Below are 19,777 nucleotides of genomic sequence, written 5' to 3' on the forward strand. Positions count from 1 at the left end.
ATCTTCCCAGATCATCATGGTATGTCCCGGTGACTATTAGAGGGAAGCGCTTGTTTAAAAGGATCCCTACCCCTCTAGACCCGGAGGTAAATTCGGAGTGTACTGCCATTCGAAAGCCCCATTAGTCCAGGGCTTTAACAGTCGTTCCCTGTAGGTGTGTCTCCTGGAGGAGTGCCACCGCTGGGGCCTTACGTCTGAGGTAGTATAGCACCAACCCACATTTAATTTTGTCCCCTAACCCATTCACATTCCACAAGATCACCGTTAAGGGGGGGCCCTGCCGCTGGGCATCCTGTGTCTTTGCAATATTATCTATATCGTATTGAGCTGTGTCTGTCATAAGTATTTTCAATGGCCAATCTGTCCTGGACTATTAATCTGTCTGTCATGCAGTGTTCAATGCTGTTTGTTGCTATAACTTTATAATAAAGGACTTCAATCAAAACTAAGAAACTTGTCAACAACTTGTCCCATCCCTCCACCCCCCTCCCTGCCTCCCTGCATAGCGGATTCAAAACTACCCGCCTCCCAAACTCAGCAGAGTGCTTAAATCCCATAACTGTGTACTTGCGTGAAGGGGGGAGAGCCGCTCCATGACCCCCGCAAACCCCTGAATGCTTTTTCCCAGTCTGTGATGTGCGATCTGCGCCACATGTCCCTCCCATCAAGGGGGCAGTGTTCATATAGCGCTTCACCAAATCTGCTGTAGTCTTATATCCTGTATGCGCAGCTATCCTTCCCCCGCTTAACAGACTGTTTGAAGGTCAGTAGTTGGGCCTTGACAGGATGTAGAGGCGCAGCCAGGCGTGTCCACATTATTCCGGTCACAGCTCATGGCCCTGCAGTAGTTCTTTCAAAGTGTCATTCTATGTTAGTCTCGGTTCCTATTTCGGCATTCAGCCCTGATGGTCCTTCCATCCCCTCGTGGTGGGTGGTTTGCGAGGGCTGTTGCTGCCGGCTTGCTTCTTACCTGTTGTATCCTTTAGATGGGCGCCATCCCTCCAGCCAGTTTTGCGCCTCTTCTGGCGACACGAAGAATCAGCTTTTGCCTTCAGCTTCAACTCTTAGCTTTTCCGGGTAGAGCATTGCATATTTGAGTTCCCTGTTACAGAGCTCTCGTTTAACATCTGTGAAGCTCCTCCGTTGTTTAGTAACTGCAGCTGTGTAGTTTGGTTAGAGGGTTACCTCGCTGTTATCTACCCGGATGGTCGGTCCGACTCGAGCCGCTTGTAGGATCGCATCTCTATCTTTGGGTCGTCCGCCTGGCACTCGATGGAGTCTTTCCACCGAAAAACATTTTGAGAGACCACGAGGCTGCAGTTGTGTTTGGACCATTTCCTCTACAAAAAGATCCAACGCTGGCCCCTTGACACTTTCTGGTACACCCACTAAGCGGACGTTATTGCGCCGTGATCGCCCTTCTTGATCGTCCAGTTTCTCTGCCACCTACTTGGTCGTGAGTTCTAAATGTCGTACCCACCCTCATGATTTTGACAAAAATGTCTAGCTGTGCTGTAGCTGAAATCTTTGTTGGTGATCGCACGCCAATGTTCAAGTATCCTTTACTTAACTGGGAAGGTGGTTGAGCCTATATACCACTTGCCACAAGGGCACGTGATCACATAGACTACAAAGTCTGAGCAACACTGTATGTTCTTCCTGATAAACCATTTTCTATCGGTTCTACGTAGTGTCACTTCCCTCACATTCTCGCTATGACTACAGGCTTTACACTTGCCACATCTATGGAATCCACCCATCCTGTCAAGCCATGTAAGTTTCTGATGTGCCATGTGACTCCTCACTATTTTATTTTTGATGGATTGGCCTTTCCTGTATGTTATTTGCAGGTGTGTGCCTAGTTTTTCTTTGAGTAATTTGTCCTGTAAAAGGATGTCCCATCTTTTCCTGGTTACCTGACTGAACTGATTAGACTGGGAATTATAGGTTGTAATGAGTCTACTAGTAGAATCACTTTCAGTGTCTTTAGTCTTAGGTGTTTTGTACAGGGCCTCATTTCTCTCGATTTCATCTGCTCTCTTTTCACCCACTTTCAACATTTTAAGTGGATACCCTCTGGCTCGAAATCTTTTAGACATTTCCTCCTTATTTGTTCAATTTGAGCTACAATTTCTCTTTGCCCTGAGGAACTCTCCAAAAGGTATACTCCACCTAAAATGTGGTGGATGGCAACTTGCAGCATGTAACACTGAGTTTCCAGCTGTGCTTTTTCTAAATAGATCAGTCTCAACTCTATTACCTTTCGCTGTTAATCTGATGTCTAGAAAGTCTACATTGTCTTGACTGTACTGCATGATGAAATTTAAATTCACTGAATTCTCATTTAGTTCTTGCACAAACTCAAGTAAATCCCCTTCTGTACCTTCCCAAACAAAGAAAACTTTGTCAATAGATATTCGTACAATTCCAACACTTTCAATCCACATGAAAACACCGTATATATATATATATATATATATATATATATATATATATATATATTATCTACTGGCGGTCGCCAGTAGATAGTTATAGTTACAACCTAATTTCCATAGGAAATCTCAAAATTCTATTTTGAATAACTTTGGCGCCGGTTGACGAATCCTCGCGAAATTTTCAAAACTAATGGGGCGCTCCGTTCAGCTCCTACCTTGAAAGTCTCGGGGTGATTCGTCAAGCGGGGGCCGAGAAAAAGGGGGGGTCCCAAAACACGTTTTCCCCATGCATTTTTCCATAGGACCTTTAGTCGCAGCTACAGCCCGAACGGCTGAACAGAATTACGTGAAATTTGGCAGAGAGGTAGCCATAAGGTCAAGGAAGTGCCTTTTGCAGGTCTGGTGTAAATCTGTTCAGTATTTCCTGAGAAAATAGCATTTAAAAGCATATCAATATCTATACGCGCGCACCGTGCGCGCACGGTGCGCGCACCCTGCCGTGCGCGATCGCAATTCTGATTGGTTGTTAGATGTCGCTAAACATTCGAATCGGTCGAAACCAGGAAGTGTCGGCCGCCATTTTGTCTCTCGCAGTCTGAGGGGGAGAAAAAAAAAAGGTGGAGAACGTGAAAAGGGGGCAGAGTGGACAGTTCCTGACCCCCTACCCTTGGTCAGGGGGTCACAGAAGGACCCCCAAGGGAGAAAAAACAATTTTTTTTTTTTTTTAAATCGCGAGGTGCGCACACCGCGCGCGCATGGCACGCACTGCGAACCGTGGGTGCTCGGTGCGCGAAGCGCACCGAGTGCCCACAGCGCGCGCACGGTGCGCGAAGTGCACTGTGCGCGCATGGTGAAAAACCTGAAAAAAAATAAAATTAATAAATACATAACTTAGCATTTAAAAAACCGGACAAATTCACTGAAAAAAACATAGGTTTCACACACGTTATAGTTACGAATTAGCATTTAAAAAACCTTGCAAATTCACTTAAAAAACCATAGGTTTCACACATGTTATAGTTAGCTGGACATTTCACTCGTAAAAAACCAATGAAATTCCCCCGTTATAGTTAGTGCAGGCAACTATAACTCACGCGACCGCAATCCTCTGCTGATGACGTCAGATATTACATCACTGATGACATATGTGTCTTTATGAAAAATAAATATTTGTATTATATGTATAGCTAAAGATTAATGGAAGAAGACATGGGTAAATAAGTGTTTAAATACAGTGATGTAATATCTGACGTCATCAGCAGAGGATTGCGGTCGCGTTTTATATATCTTTTTTTCCGGCTGCCAAGCCATAAAAAGTTTACAAAGCGGTACAAAAGGGGGTGGTGATGGACGGAGCATCAGAACCAATCAAACACTCACACCCAGTCAACAGATCTGGGTTTGATCCATCACCGTTCTTTAGCCCACTCTGTCACCCCAGTTCAGACATGGCCATATGCAAATCAGTCTGACCCTGTGCCTCATGGGAACAGTCCAGCCCGAACTGGCAAGCCATGCCTTCCCTGGACCGGAAACAAGCTTCCTAGGACCGGTTTCTGGCATTTCAGCCGTCTTCAGCCAGGCTTGCTTGAATCCAGTGGCAAAGTGAGCAGGGGACTCACGTCTGAGCATACCCTGCCAACTTATGGCGAACAAAGCGGTACAAAAGGGGGTGGTGATGGACGGAGCATCAGAACCAATCAAACACTCACACCCAGTCAACAGATCTGGGTTTGATCCATCACCAGGGCACAGGATCAAGACTGGTTTGCATATGGCTGGTTCAAACTGGAATGGCATGGTGTGCAAAAAAACGATGGATTTAGGCCCAGATCTCTGTACTGGGGTGAATGTATGACATTGTTCTGCATTCTGTCCATCAATAGTTCGTTTTGCATTTGTCACCCCTAGTGGGACGGGTATGCTCAGACGTGAGTCCCGTGCTCTCCATGCCACTGGAATCAAGCTATCCTGGCTGAAGAGGGGCGAAACCCCGAAACCAGTCCTAGGATGCTTGTTTTCAGTCCAGGGAGGACCTGGCCTGGCAGTTCGAACTGGACTGTTCCCATGGGGCACAGGATCAAGACGGATTTGCATATGGCTGGGTTCAAACTGGAATGGCATGGTGAGCAAAAAAACGATGGATTTAGGCCCAGATCTCTGTACTGGGGTGAATGTATGACATTGTTCTGCATTCTGTCCATCAATAGTTCTTTTTGCATTTGTCACCCCGAGTGGGACGGGTATGCTCAGACGTGAGTCCTGTGCTCTCCATGCCACTGGAATCAAGCTATCCTGGCTGAAGAGGGGTGAAACCCCGAAACCGGTCCTAGGATGCTTGTTTTCAGTCCAGGGAGGACCTGGCCTGGCAGTTCGGACTGGACTGTTCCCATGGGGCACAGGATGAAGACTGATTTGCATATGGCTGGGTTCAAACTGGTATGGCATGGTGAGCAAAAAAACGATGGATTTATGCCCAGATCTCTGTACTGGGATGAATGTATGACATTGTTCTGCATTCTGTCCATCAATAGTTCTTTTTGTATTTGTGAACCCGAGTGGGACGGGTATGCTCAGACTTGAGTCCCGTGCTCTCCATGCCACTGGAATCAAGCTATCCTGGCTGAAGAGGGGTGAAAACCCGAAACCGGTCCTAGGATGCTTGTTTTCAGTCCAGGGAGGACCTGGCCTGGCAGGTCGGACTGGACTGTTCCCATGGGGCACAGGATCAAGATTGATTTGCATATGGCTGGGTTCAAACTGGAATGGCATGGTGAGCAAAAAAACGATGGATTTAGGCCCGGATCTCTGTACTGGGGTGAATGTATGACATTGTTCTGGATTCTGTCCATCAATAGTTCTTTTTGCATTTGTCACCCCGTGTGGGACGGGCATGCTCAGACGTGAGTCCCGTGCTCTCCATGCCACTGGAATGAAGCTATCCTGGCTGAAGAGGGGTGAAACCCCGAAACCGGTCCTAGGATGCTTGTTTTCAGTCCAGGGAGGACCCTGGCCTGGCAGTTCGGACTGGACTGTTCCCATGGGGCACAGGATCAAGACTGATTTGCATATGGCTGGGTTCAAACTGGAATGGCATGGTGAGCAAAAAAATGATGGATTTAGGCCCAGATCTCTGTACTGGGGTGAATGTATGACATTGTTCTGAATTCTGTCCATCAATAGTTCTTTTTGCATAAAAAGTTTACAGACATAAAATCCAGTAACAACAAATATACAAACTTCCTTTTTGTCATGTGATCAAGATCCTTAGGGATCGAAACACGTCATGCTGTTGCAGTTGTGTGTGGAGCTGAATAAAATCTAAGCTACACCGATTTTGTGGTCCGTACTCCATACTCCACAGTTTGGCTATCAAGATTGGCAGTTATCTAGGGATTTCTTCCTTTGGTGCCAGGCGCAATGCAAGTATCGAGATACTGCAAAGGCTAATTGTTCTCTGATATCACTGTTGATAGCTTCCCAATAGTGTCTCACTCCCATAAGTTTACATGCAGCTAACAACCATTTATTGTGCATATTCCTATGTAGGGGACAGAAAAACATAAATTGCTCCTCCGATTCCTCAATATTAGGACAGCTTGGACAGAATTTATAATTGAAAGATGCATTAATCCATTTCGAGTTGTGAGCTCTCAAAGGAAATAGCTCACATCTAAATTGCACGTTTAGACATTTGGACTGGAATGGATACATTCTGTCCTTATAGTACTTGAAGCTTGGTGCACACTTATCGTTCAAAAACTGGCCAGTTAAACTACTGTCCTGATAAACTCTCCCTATTGCGTCAAAACTGCCTCCCAGTATAGCTGTTTTACTTTCTATGCATCTCCTTTGGCAATCAGCTCTGGGGACGCCCATAGTTCACCCATTCCAATCCTATATGATGTTTCTTTTATGGCCTTCAGCCAAGGAGTTCTCTGGTCCCTATCAAGATCCAGCAGATCTTTTACACATTCCCTATATATTGCTAGTTCTTGGGTGGACCAGAGTCTGACCCAGTGTAGCAGAGGTTTTATTAAACCGGTTAAATGTATCGCGTTAAGAGCTAAGTCTAATCTCAATGGTGTAATAGGCGAGCTTGGGGGAAGTTTAAAAAGGGCCTCAATAAACTTGTGTTCAATTTTATTTAGGGTCTCTGTTGTAACATAGCCCCGTATCTCAGCTCCATATATCACCGATGTTACCGCTGAGGCTCTGTATATGGTAATAACTGGGGACACAGCTCCTCCCGAGGCAGCCATATATTTCCTCCCTATTCCAGAGGCTTTCTGTTGAAGGATGGCTTTGATTTTTTCCAACTGGGGATCCCATGTTTGATTATCACTTAGCCTCACTCCAAGGTGACATATATATGTAATTTGTGATTCAAATGGCAATAAAACTTTAAAAAAGAAAAGAATACATTCTTTAAAGTCCTTCTGTATTTGAATGTGCAAATAGGTTTTTGCTTTATCTTTACACTCACATATATATATTAATGTATACATACTGATATATTCTGAGAGCTGTTATTGGTAGAAACCCTGTTATTTTCTCAGGAAATATATATATATATATATTAAACAAAAGAAACCTCTACTCCACTTCGGAAAAGAGCACACACGAGGGCTATTTGGGATAAGGCCTTTTATTAGATAAGCCTCCTCAGACCCAGCAAAAGAGATGCTTTTCAGCTGACACAGCAGCCTTCCTCAGTCTAGTGTGCGCCATTTTGGAATCAGCCTTTATAAATTTTTTTAAAATGATAGACATAGAAAAAAGTTCATGGCATCAAATCTTTAAATATCACATTAAGTAATCTTAGGAACAGTCAATCAATACTGCGCATTACATTGATACTGTGTACCTCATGGCTATAGCTAACGGTAACTATAAAATGCCTAATGCATTAAGAAATGTTTTTGTTTTTTTAAATAAAGTGCATAGTGCAAATACCAAAACCAATACAGTACATATTATAATCTGTGTATCAACGCTGACACTGAAAAGTAAATGCCTTTCATGATTTTATGAACCTGGTAATCAGCCATAATCACCATAGGCCATTAAGTAAAAAACATTTGCGCTGGTTACATGGTTTGAAAATGTCTGGCAATAGCGCTGCTCACAACTGCAAATTCAGGGAGAATGACAGTACACTACCGTTGGAAGCTCCATCAGGGAGCACTCATAACATCTCGGCAGGCTCAGTATGAAAAGCTACTGGGCTAGTGTGCTGTATCCAAGTTTAAAACGGTACACCGCCTGCGTCGACCTTAAAGTCCGCATCAAGTCCCAAATATCTCAGGCACTGCACACGCGGACTCATTCATTGTTGCGGCGTCTTTTGCTAAAAGGTAATGCCCATAATTTCATCCGTTTTTCAAATTAACCATATCTCAGCAACCACAGCGCTTTCAAGCCCGGACTCACCCTGGGTTCAGAGTAGCTTTAAATCAACTGCATCCGAGTCCAACTGTAATGAGCATATCACGGAACGTCTCCAGGAGCGCAGCCGCCAATTGCCATGCAACCAAACCCACAGCGGGGTCGGGGGAGACCAATATGCAAAACGTTATTAAGCCCCATAAGGCCCTGAACCATTTAAAAACAATTAAACAAATAAAGAGGCAGAGGCGTGCACTACAGCAAGATGTATCATATTATTTCTGGACGATGGGAGACCCATTAAGGCAAATGTGGTAGTGAATAATTATTGATGTAAATCAACATGCGCAAGGATTTATCCTGAGCTATATGTGAGGAGTAGCTCAGGGAATACATCCATGAAGAAGAGGTTATATCCAGGACTCAGTAGACCACTGCTGCTATGGAGCTATACACTTGGAACTTTTTAAGACCATTTAGGTCACATTTCTGGTCCTCTTTGTGGCCGGAAAGGACACTGGTAGAAATGGCACCGAACAGACTGTCCTAAATTGGGCTGGCCCTCTAATGCCATTTATACAAGTATCAGGTTTGCTGCAACGGGTTTCATGTTAGTGTAGCCATCAGCAGCTTCTACCAGGGGCCGCAGCACACAAAGTCCCCATGGGGCGCAACGGCAGTTTGCGCCCGCTTTGCCCGCCCCGGGCCGGGGCACTTTGGTATTACAGAAGGGGCCGCAGACACTTGTGCAGCCCCTTCTGTAATACTGATAGCATTGGCGCACATAAAGCGCCAGTGCTATCTGCAGGGGGCATTCCCTCATTTGCATGGAGGCGTGCCCCATGTAAATGAGAAAATCCCTTTGCCTCACATTGCCTTACCATCTAAAAGGTGGCACACTGTCAGTGAGGCCCCAGACGGCAGCCCTCTGAAGGGGGAAAGGGGGTCCCTTGGACCCCTCAGACATTCCCTTGCAGATGGGTGCAGTCACTGACTGCACCGGCCTGCAAGGGGATCTCTAATCCCCTTCAAAAGTGCAGGTGGGCTTCCGCCTGCGCTGTGAAAACACAGTGGCTGTAAAGCAGCCGCTCTGTTTATCACAGGAATGTGCTGCCTCCAGGGCTGCACGAGTTTGCGGCTGCCCCCAGAGCAGTGCATTCATGGTAATAGGGCACATTTTCCCCCAGAGAAGTGCATTCATGGTAATAGGGCACATTTTCACTGTTTGCGCACGGTGCACCTTATTCAAGATGCACCCGGCGCAAACAATGAAAATGCGAGTTTACCATAATATGGCCCCAGGAAGACAGAATTTGCCCCACTCTAAATAATGCCAGGGAACCGAAGAAGTCCTTAGTCTACGATACATAAGACATAGCAATCATTGGCAATGCCAGTAGGTCTGGCTTTAAAAGAATGTTGTATGGCAATGTGAAGCATCACAAGTACATAGCATGGCAATATGTATTTATTTGTGTGGAACCAAAGGACTGTAGAGTAATATTTTTGTAGGTTAAAAGGGCATGTAACAGTTGCACTATCAAGCCACGTCTAAAAATCCATGGAGGTTAATGATTGCCATCCTCCCATCTGTACTGCTGCCAGGGAAAAGTTACATATATTATCAAGTTATCTAAGGAACTTTAATGGCATTCCATTGTCATGTGTGCGCCCCTGAATGTTCAAGCTTAGGTAGCTAGATAATCAACAAAATGATCACAGCTGTGTGGAGGGCAAGTACTTTTTTATAGCAGAAAACAACGTCTGCCCAATCAAATCATGTACACCTGGCTCCTAACATTTGTGGGGAGCCAAATCCCCACTCTAGTGAAGATCACATAATTGTCAGGAGACGGCTGCGCTGTCAACCCAGACCTTAAACATTCATGACATCCGTTCACTACTGTACTGCTGTCCCTGACACCAGTGCTGGTACTTGAGCTGCCTTCGCCATTACAGGTGACCTCAACAGGTCTTCTAGAGAGGGCAAAGATTAAATGGCAGTGGGATCTCACACTCTCTAATCAAGTGGAAGCAGAATTGATTCACACTGAGGGGCAGATTTACAAGCGCCACTTTTATGTCATTTTTAACATGGGAAAAGTGACGCAAAAGTAGCGCAAGGGGTTTGTAAATCTGCCCCTGAGTGTGCATCAATGCCGCTGCCCGTGTTGTATGATTTTCTAAAGTGCAAAAACAACAGTTGATGGACAGAATGCAGAACAATGTCATACATTCACCCCAGTACAGAGATCTGGGCCTAAATCCATCGTTTTTTTGCTCACCATGCCATTCCAGTTTGAACCCAGCCATATGCAAATCAGTCTTGACCCTGTGCCTCATGGGAACAGTCCAGCCCGAACTGCCAAGCCAGGTCCTCCCTGGACTGGAAACAAGCATCTTAGGACCGGTTTAGGGGTTTCACCCCTCTTCAGACAGGATAGCTTGATTCCAGTGGCATGGAGAGCACGGGACCCACGTCTGGGCATACCCGTCCCACTCAGGGTGACAAATGCAAAAACAACAGGTTTCACCCCTCTTCAGCTAGGTTTGTTCTGCATTCCGTCCATCAATTGTGTGTCTTTTGCTTTCTCGCCCTAAGTGCGCCGGGTATACCTAGACGTAGGTCCCGGGCTCACTGTGCCACTGGATTCAAGCTATCCTGGTTGAAGAGGGGTGAAACCCCGAAACCGGTCCTAGGATGCTTGTGTCCGGTCCAGGGAGGATCTGGCTTGGCAGTTCGGGCTGGACTGTTCCCATGAGGCACAGAGTCAAGACTAATTTGCATATGGCCAGGTCTAAACTGGGGTGGCATGGTGAGCAAAAGAATAATGGATTTAACCCAGATCTCTTGACTGGGGGAGAATGTTTTGATTTGTTCGGCATTCCGTCCATCAATTGTGTGTCTTTTGATTTTCTAAAGTGGTCTCAGTCGGTTTCTAATCCAAAGTACTATATTCATTCATTAAAATAAAGAAAAAGATGACTAAAATATGAATTTTGTTTATACTGATGTTTGGACTCTGATCTGATCTATTACATCTTTGGACTGATTTTAGATCCTGACAACAAAGAGAAGATGTGTTTGACCGAATGCAAAAGGGACAGGGATGAAAGAGAATTTTTCTGCAACAACGAATTTGGTACTTTTCTAAACAGTGAACTCTTTTTTATAAGTTTGTATGTATTTTAAAACAGAACCACTCAATGAACTGCTGTTCAGCATGACTAAAAGTTAGTGGTGTAGAGGAGAGTGGCGTAGAGGGGAGTGTAATACAGAGCAGTGGCGTAGAGTGAAGTAGAGTCTCGTAATGTGGTGTGGCGTGTCATGGAGTGGAGGGTTTTGTCGTGGAGTGTCGTAGAGTGAAGTGTCATATGAGTGGAGTGTCGAGCAGTAGAGTGTCATAGAGAGGAGTGGAGTGCCGTGGAGTAGAGTGGAGTGTTATGGATTAGAGTGGAGTAACGTGGAGTAACGTGGAGTAAAGTGGAGTAGAGTGGCTTGTCATGGAGTGAAGGGTTGTGGAGTGGTGTGCCATGGAGTGGAGGGTTGTGGATTGTCGTGGAGTAGAGTGTCGTAGAGTGAAGTGTCGTATGAGTGGAGTGTCATAGAGTGGATTGGAGTGCCGTGGAGTTGAGTGGAGTGTTATGGAGTTGAGTGGAGTGTCGTGGAGTAAAGTAGAGTAGAGTGGCGTGTCTTGTAGTGTTGTGTAGTGGAGTAGTGTGCAGCAGTTTATAGTGGAGTGTTGTTGAGAGTAGTGGAGTAGTGTGTCGTGGAGTGGAGTGAAGCACAGAGTGGACTAAAGTAGTGTGGAGTAGCGTAGAGTGGAGGAGAGTGTCATAGAGTGTAGTGTCATAGAGTAGAGTAGAGTGTCGTAGAGTGAAGGAGTGCAGAGTGAAGGGGCGCAGAGTGGTGGGGTGAAAAGTGGAGGGGCGCAGAGTGGAGTAGAGTGCTGTAGAGTGTTGTACAGTGGAGTGGTGTAGAGTGGCATAGAGTGCCATAGAATGGAGTGGAAGGCTGTAGAGTGGAGGGCCATAGAATAGAGGGTCGTAGAGTAGTCGTACAGTGGCATAGAGTGGAGTGGTGTAGCTTAGAGTGGAGGAAAGTGTCGGAGAGTGGTGTAGCTTAGAGTGGAGGAAAGTGTCAGAGAGTGGAGTAAAGTGGAGAGGCCTAGATCAGAGTGGAGTAAAGTGTTGTAGAATGGAGGGGCGTACAATGGCATAGAGTGTCTTAGAATGGAGTGGCATAGAGTGAAGTGCAGTGGCGTGTCATAGGGTGGAGCATCATAGAGTGGAGTGTTGTAGAGTGGAGTGGCGTAGACTGAAGTACAGGGAGTGGCATAGAGTGTTGTGGAGTAGAGTGGAGAGGGACAGGGTCATAAAGTGGAATGGAGTAGAGTGGCCTAGAGTGCCGTTGATTGTTGTAGAGTATGAGTACCATTGAGTTGGGTAACAATAAACATCTGTTACTCAGCGCCAAGATACCCTTCTGGGTGAATGTGCTCTTTACAAATACACATGTTGTGTTACAAATACACATGTTAGAATTGAGTTACGTAGAGTAGAATGGTGTACAGTGTAGAGCTAGAGTGGTGTATTCATGGTGTGGTAATGCACTGCCCTTACTGACAACACATTTTCAATTGAAATGACCATAACATTTCCACAGACACACAGTTTTACTGATAAAACTATGCAGTGCACTAACAATAATGTGTGGAAATGGCATCACCTAGTGTATTGATTTGTTTTCATTGTATTAAAATATTTGTTTCCAGCATGCACACTTCCTCCAAAAGTTACAAACCTGGAGCCAGAAAATGAACGATGTACCAGACAGACTTTTTTACGCCATGAGCTTAGGTAACTGACCTTGATAGAGTACCTGATCGAGCTAATGGACTGATATATAAATCTCTTAGCACATGTATAATCCAAGATGGTGCTCCACATATTGCTTTATAATCTTTGCCTATCAACCTTATCACAGTTTTCTAAAAAGTCAAAAAATCCAAAATGCATTCTAAATCTACTGGATATGGACAATAGACCACTATAGAAACCCTGTGTTGGTGAGCATCCAATAACCCAATTTGGTGCTACAACTCAATGACCCTTGGAATGCTTGATTCAACCTTAAGACATCCACATCTGGTCTGCAGACAATGTCAGTCTTCCCTCAAAATGTTTAATAAAACTCCAACTTACCAGATAGCCATGAGAGACCCTTGGCATCCTCTCAGACATAACCTCAGCCTGGCTGTATAACTCCTTGGCCTGCCTTGAGGCACCCCCATTTGACTCTCAAAGATCTATAGCCAACCCTTAAAATCTCCGACCAGCCATCAGTGATCATCGACATACCCTCAAACACAGAAAGGCTCAGCCACCCTTCAGACACCCATATTGATCTTTTGCTACCTCCGGCAGGTGGGATCTAATGACCCGTAGATGGTCATTTAGATACCCCCAGATATCCCTTGGCTTGCCTTCTACCCTTCTGAGATCCCGAGCCAGCCACTAGACACCTTCACATTCCCTTATGACACCCTGAGACCACTCTTAGAAACCCATGACTGTCCCTAAGGAACATCCAACAGGCTGCCAGACTGCTCATGAGCACCTTAATTCCCCCCTAAGGAATGCCCATCTGTCCCCCAGCCTTTCTTTAGACACCATCATCTTGTATTTAAACAACCGAGGTGTGCTCTCAGAGACCCTTGATGTGTCCACAGACATAAACACCATGCCCTTAACTACATTCAGCTGGTTCTTCAAGACCCCCAGTTGGCCATCAGACTTTATTGACATGTTTGCAGGGAGCTATAGTATGCCATTGATAGATCCTGTATTTGTCTTCAGTCACCCCAGCTGATCCTAACACTCCCCCAGGCACCCCTTCGAGGCCCTCTCGGTGCCCTCAGAAACTTGCAGCAGGCCATCAAAGGACCCTTGTTTGTGACCATCAGCTGGACCTGAGCACTCTCTCCAGACACAATCAGCAGCTCTACAGAACGTGGCATCCAGCCTTGAGACTCCCAGTTGGTCCTTGGTCACCAGATAAGCTAGCCCTCATACACCCCCAGAGATCCGGTTCTTATCTCATCAAAAAAGTTACTGGTCTTCAGTGACCCTGGCAGGTTGCCCCCCCCCCCACACACCTTCCCTATGGCTACTCTCCCGCATTGGACAGATCCAAATGTATTACAGCCAGACACTGCCAACAATTCTCATGAGCACATTTTCAAGCTGCATCCTGGTAGAAATAACACGTTTGGAAAGAGTTGAACTAGTTAGAGAGGTGAGGTGGATCAGCTAAGGCTGTATTTAGTAGAGGGTCACCTGTGCAAACATTAGGTTCTAGGAAACTATTCCAATAGGTAGAAAATAGGTAATAATTTTCCACAACTCTGGGCAACAACAGGAGCAATGTCACCAAGCAAAGACAGCGAAGGGACCTTCAAGACTGATTGGAATTTTGTCGTTTTCAGGGAGGATGGTGAAGGGAAAGCCTGACATAACTACCTTAAGAGGAGAGCTCATGCTTGTGGGATGTGCTGCAGTGGTGTCGGGTCAGCTGGATGGTGCTGTAAGAGGTATCAGGATGCCACAGGTGTGTCCCATGTACTTACCAAAGTCTAAGTGTGGTAGAGGGCCATGATATCCTACTTGCATAACTTACAAACCTTGTGCTTGAGCACAAATCTAAGCCTCAGCTTGCATACCCAAATGCATGCTCAAGTACAGTGGAGTGGTGAAGTCCTCCTTAATTTTGGAGGGCTCATTCACATAGGCTGTTAGTACCACATGGGGGGCACAGTGCAACCAACACGTTTGTGCACAGTTTTGGGGTCAAAGCTTCCTATTTCACTGGTAACAAAGCTTCACTCTCTCCCACATCAGCAGCAACAGTCTTTCGAGACATTGACAAACAGCTGGGTAACTTTATCGTTAAAGGTCTTAATGCTGCACAGAGAAACTGGGGGACCCCTTTACTGTACAAGTCACTCCTGGCTTTCCTCTCTGTGATAGTCTGCTTTCTCTGGGTTCTCCACATGTTGGGAACATATTAGGCAGACCCTGAGCTCCACCAGTAGAAGCTGTAAACTCAGGTGATGTTCCCTCACCTCTGAGAGACTAGCTGGCAGAGACCAACGAAGGGTGCACAGCAGCTCTTCAAGTGTTCTGTGGAACACTCCCTTCCTTGAAAAAAGGAACATAGGATTGAAACAAAGTTGGGTAATTTAGATGGAACTCCCACCCCAACACCCATTGCTCCCCCTTTTCATGATAAGTATAGCATGAAAGAGTGCCTTTGTTTACAAGGCAGCGCTAACACAAGTTAAATGGCTTAACGCTGCCTTGTAAATAAGGCGAAGCCCGTATCCCCACCAAAACGTCAAAAAGTGACGTTATGGTGGTGATAGAGGCTTGTAAATATGCCCCCAAGAATCCCTAGGTATGGGAGCCCTAATTGTGCAAGAGAACATCAAGGTGCTCATTTAGGAGAAAGAAATAATGGAAAAACAACCACAGAAAAGAGGATGCCCTATACACTTTCCTCTTCATTATCATATCTCTTTTAGAGTAGGAAAAGGAGGAGTTGTCTGTCCTCCATCTTGTGCCGTGTTGTGCCAGGTGCATCCAAAATAGATCCCACTGGCTCCACTACTCAGACTCATACAACACACCGAGTCCTACTATCATACATGTATTACACACTTACTGAACATACACACTCGACATGCACACACGATGGCAGCACAAGGTGGTTCTGTATTTGACACAACAGTGGAAATTTACATGAGAGGAGCCAGTATGCTTGTCTCTCCTTGACAGAAAGAAACGGTGTGGTCAAACTACTGTTTTACAAAACCCGGTATGCTTCCACCACTGCACCCAGGCCATGGACAGTAGTACAATGCCCACTATGAGGACACGCTTTGTGCATCCCTCTGTCATAGAACAGGTTTTTGATCTCGCATTACCATCAACAGGCCTAGGCCTATTCGCACTTGCCACATTAGAGTGGCACTGGGGCTAAAATAAATGTCAAGATACCAGTTTCACATGCACGAGGGCACTTAGAGTAGGAGTACCTGCCCATTTAACATGGAGGGGACATTCCCATCCTAACATATGGACTCAAGCTCCGTCTTACTGATGAGGCTGAAATGCATCTGGGGTTGTTTGTGTACCCATTCAGAAGTGACATGGCATAGCACATGCTAAACTGTCTATTTTGGTGCAAGTTCCAGACTCAATTACATATCCTGTCTTGTTATGTTTTAGAGAGCAATGCCAGTTGCAATGGTTGTCGTACTGGATGGTGGGACGCACTTTGCAAGAAATAGGATACACGGATGCGGATATGGACAATGGGGCCTTACATGCCCTGTTGCTCCCTGGTAGCAGACCCCCGAGAGACCTCCCCCCACTGTTAAACACGGCGCTCCAATGCTGGAGGGCGGCGCTGCAGTATGCACGTGCGCCCCCGGCATATTCGGGGAATATCCTGTTGCGGAGGATCCCGCTGACGGGCGGCAGGCTCACTAAGCGCAAATTAACACCCTGGCTAGATGCCGGGATTAGCACAGTAGCAGATCTGTTTGGGGATGGGGCGCTGCTCGACCATGACACCATTGTTTTTTTTTTGTTTTTTTAATGAGCAGCTAGGATGGGCATAAAAACATTATACAATAATCAATCAATGATCAGGGATAGAAAAACTTATGGAAACATCAAACAAGATCAATAAAATCCTTAATTAATTAATAGCATTTAGCTGTTATGGTTAATACAGAGCAGGAAACCGGTACAAAAAGTGCGACATACAGTCGTTTCTAAAATCACAATTCCAGAAGGATACAAATGGTGCAAAATACTTAAACATGAAATATATAGACAACCCTACATTATAGTTCTTATCGTTTCCCTTTGCCAACCCAGAAGAGATGAACATATTTACTAATCCTGGACTTCTTATATAAATAAAGTGTCCTATGCTAAAGTGCTAAGTGGCAGACATTAATTGATCACTACTAAAAAATTTCTAGTTCCTAGTAAACTTATTCATTGCCCCAACTCTTTTGGCGTAGGCCTCTTCAAACTTTTTTGTCCTTTTAATTTTATTCACCCATTTTAGATAAGAAGGAATCTCCTCTAATCTCCAATTTTGAAGGATTAAGGAGTGGGCTACTAAAGAACAGATAGCCGTATAAAATTCTTCGGCTTTGGACAAGTGAGATCTTTTTGTTGAGATACCAACTAAAGCAACCTCAGCTTCAGGATCAAGCGTCTTGTCGATGGCCTGACTTATTGCTAAAATAAATTTACGACAAAATATTTCGAGTTTGGGGCAAGTAAAAAAAATGTGAAGCCAATCGCCCCCCTCTCGAAGTTGGCATCGGAAGCATTTATTTTCGACTCCCGGAAAGCGTATATTTAAAGCTTTTGGAGTAAAATAGGCCAGCATACGGGATAAAAACGACATCCTTTTGAAATTGGCAGCTCTAAGGGCCTTTCCTCCTAACGCATGACACCTTTGTTAATGAAACCGGGGCCCCGGCACATTTATACTTATTGCACGCGGCGCTGCTTCAATATATAAAGACACATTGGGCTCCGCAGAGACAGGAACCCGCCGCCACCCACGACCTTGCCAAGATGGTTTACTATATGGGCACAGGCAGGCACCTTATTAGATGGCTCTACACTGGGCTAAGCTCGCACACACGAATCACACTGGTGACATTGCGGACTGCGTGGGCAGAGGATATAGGCAGGGACTTAACGGATAAGGAATGGGCAAATGTGTTGGGGCACCCAAGAAAAACATCGAGGAATGCGAAGTTTAAATTTATTCAGACTATGGTGTTACATCGAGCTTACCTAACTCCACATAAGCTAGATAGAATGTTCCCTCAGACGCAACACTGCTGCCCGATATGTCTATTAGAAGGGGCAGACCTAATTCACATGTTGTGGACTTGTCCGAAAGTGCGAGGGTATTGGGACACAGTTAGGGACATAACAGGGGCAGCCGCACACCTGGAAATACTGAATACTGTAGAGGAATGTGTTCTGGGCCTGCACAAACAAGTGGCTAAACATAAGGTACAATATCGCTTTATAGACCTGGCGCTTATCTTATCTGTTCGGGCCCTCACTATGCAATGGAAATCGCGAAAGCCCCCTACTATATTGACTTGGCATGCAGTTCTGCTGCGTTGGGGCAATGCTGAAAGTGCTGCACTACGCAGAGAGGAACTTAGGGGCTTGCGCAAGACACCAATAGCACTGGAATGGGACGTGACGCTTGAGGTCTTGAAGTCAACTGAAATTGCCCAGGAACCCAGTTGAGTCAGGTATCGGAATGAAAGTTAAGAAACCCCTACTTGGCATATGGAACAGGGAAAGTGGTGGTATTTCAATGTAATATGTCATCTTGCACGGGCCTGAAATGGTTAGAAAAACACTGTTAATTATGCTTACGGTGCATATGAGACCGGGGAGTTGTGGGAGGGGGGAGTTGAAGGTGGGTGTATAGAATTCATACTAACAAGCATAGTCAGGAAATGCGACAGCTACAAGACCTCGGAAGACTCAAGGACTTACATTTGAAGTGACACGAGAATCCTTGACACTGCAAATGACAGGGATATACCGAGGTGATAAATGTATATGCCTGTGGCAAATGTAACGACTGGATATGATTTGTGAAATGTAGTTGTAACATATGTGAAACAAGAGAAGAAAACAATAAAAAATATGTTTAAAAAAAAAATGTTGTAGAGAGCAAATAAATGAAAAAGTGGAATGCTCCCAAATTAAGGAACTTTGGTTAAAATCCTTCCTCGTTACCTATTTCTTTTTCTCTCTCCAGTCCTGGGCACCTCAGGCTGGGAGGTCTAAACTCAGATTGAAGAAAACAACGGGTGACTCTTGCACTAAGGTAGGCAATGCCAACCTTCTACATCCATTTTTATCCAGTGAAAGCAGACCTCATTTTTGTGCTACTTACTAGTGCATTTTGTCTGTTGACAATTTGCAAGAGACAGTCCTGTTTGTAAGCAGCGCCTTACATTGTCAGGAGGGGTCAGTGGCGCTCTCTCATGTGTCTCATTCACAGGTGTGCTATAAAACTGATTCCTGCAATCACATTCAATGTCTATTGAAACGTCAAATCCATGCCTCATTCGTGTAGCAGACATACCCCAAGCATATCAGCAAGTGGATGGCTCTTATAAGGTCGAACAAAACAATAGGGCATGAAAAGAGTGCCCACTACCCAAGGAAACATAAGAATATTTGCCAATATGTGACTGCCTGATAGGATCAAATCAAGTTCTGAAAGTGAAAATTAGGAAAGGGATCTCAAATGCAAAAAAAGCCAGAAGTGGAATGGAAAAAGTGGTTATCATTTAAACAGTGCTTGCCACCTTGATGTGCTCCGTGTGCCATATTGAAGACAGCATTAAGACCTAATTCTATAAAGGAAGAGACGTCATTGGGGTTAGCAGTTTTAGATATTTCCAGCTCAGTTGGAGATGAGGCTGTGATGATGGCTTCTGTCATATTGTGGCTTCCCATTTTTTACAGACCGTTTGTGAGTTCTCTTTTTGTTAGTTCACAGAGGTGTAAGTTCTTAAAGTGCACTGCGCATCCTGATTAATTGATCATGTAACCTCCTTTTGGCTTGGGTAACGCTTGCTCTGCGGGTCTTCTACATTCCTTTAGCGAGTAAAAGGAGTGCATTATTTGTTTCTGGCCTGTACTAGTGTACCGGGCAGTCTGCAAGTCCATTGTAAGAGCTACACATGTTTACTCTGGTGTCCGTCCTTAAAGCAAGTGTTTGCTGATAGGAGGGGCAGTGGGTCGGGGAGGATCTACATAATGTGACTGACAACAGGATGCCATGACCATCCCATAATAGTCTACGTATCAATTATTGGTCT

At 45.2% G+C, this 19,777-nt stretch overlaps 1 protein-coding gene across 2 annotated transcripts in view; it reads left to right on the forward strand.

Moving 5' to 3' along the window:
* The window catches only part of C7H17orf58 (chromosome 7 C17orf58 homolog), a 197,297-nt gene that overhangs the window by 90,174 nt on the left and 87,346 nt on the right, over positions 1 to 19,777 (forward strand). The window contains exon 3 of one of the 2 annotated variants that reach the window (XM_085617256.1): positions 10,883 to 10,966. The exons of the other annotated variant lie outside the window; for it this stretch is intronic. Within the exon in view, the coding sequence (XP_085473382.1) occupies positions 10,883 to 10,966 (84 nt within the window). The remainder of the gene's footprint in view (positions 1 to 10,882; positions 10,967 to 19,777) is intronic. 2 annotated transcript variants of the gene reach the window in all.

Source organism: Triturus cristatus, chromosome 7 (assembly GCF_964204655.1).
Source record: "Triturus cristatus chromosome 7, aTriCri1.1, whole genome shotgun sequence".
In the NCBI taxonomy this organism is placed as follows: Eukaryota; Metazoa; Chordata; class Amphibia; order Caudata; family Salamandridae; genus Triturus; species Triturus cristatus.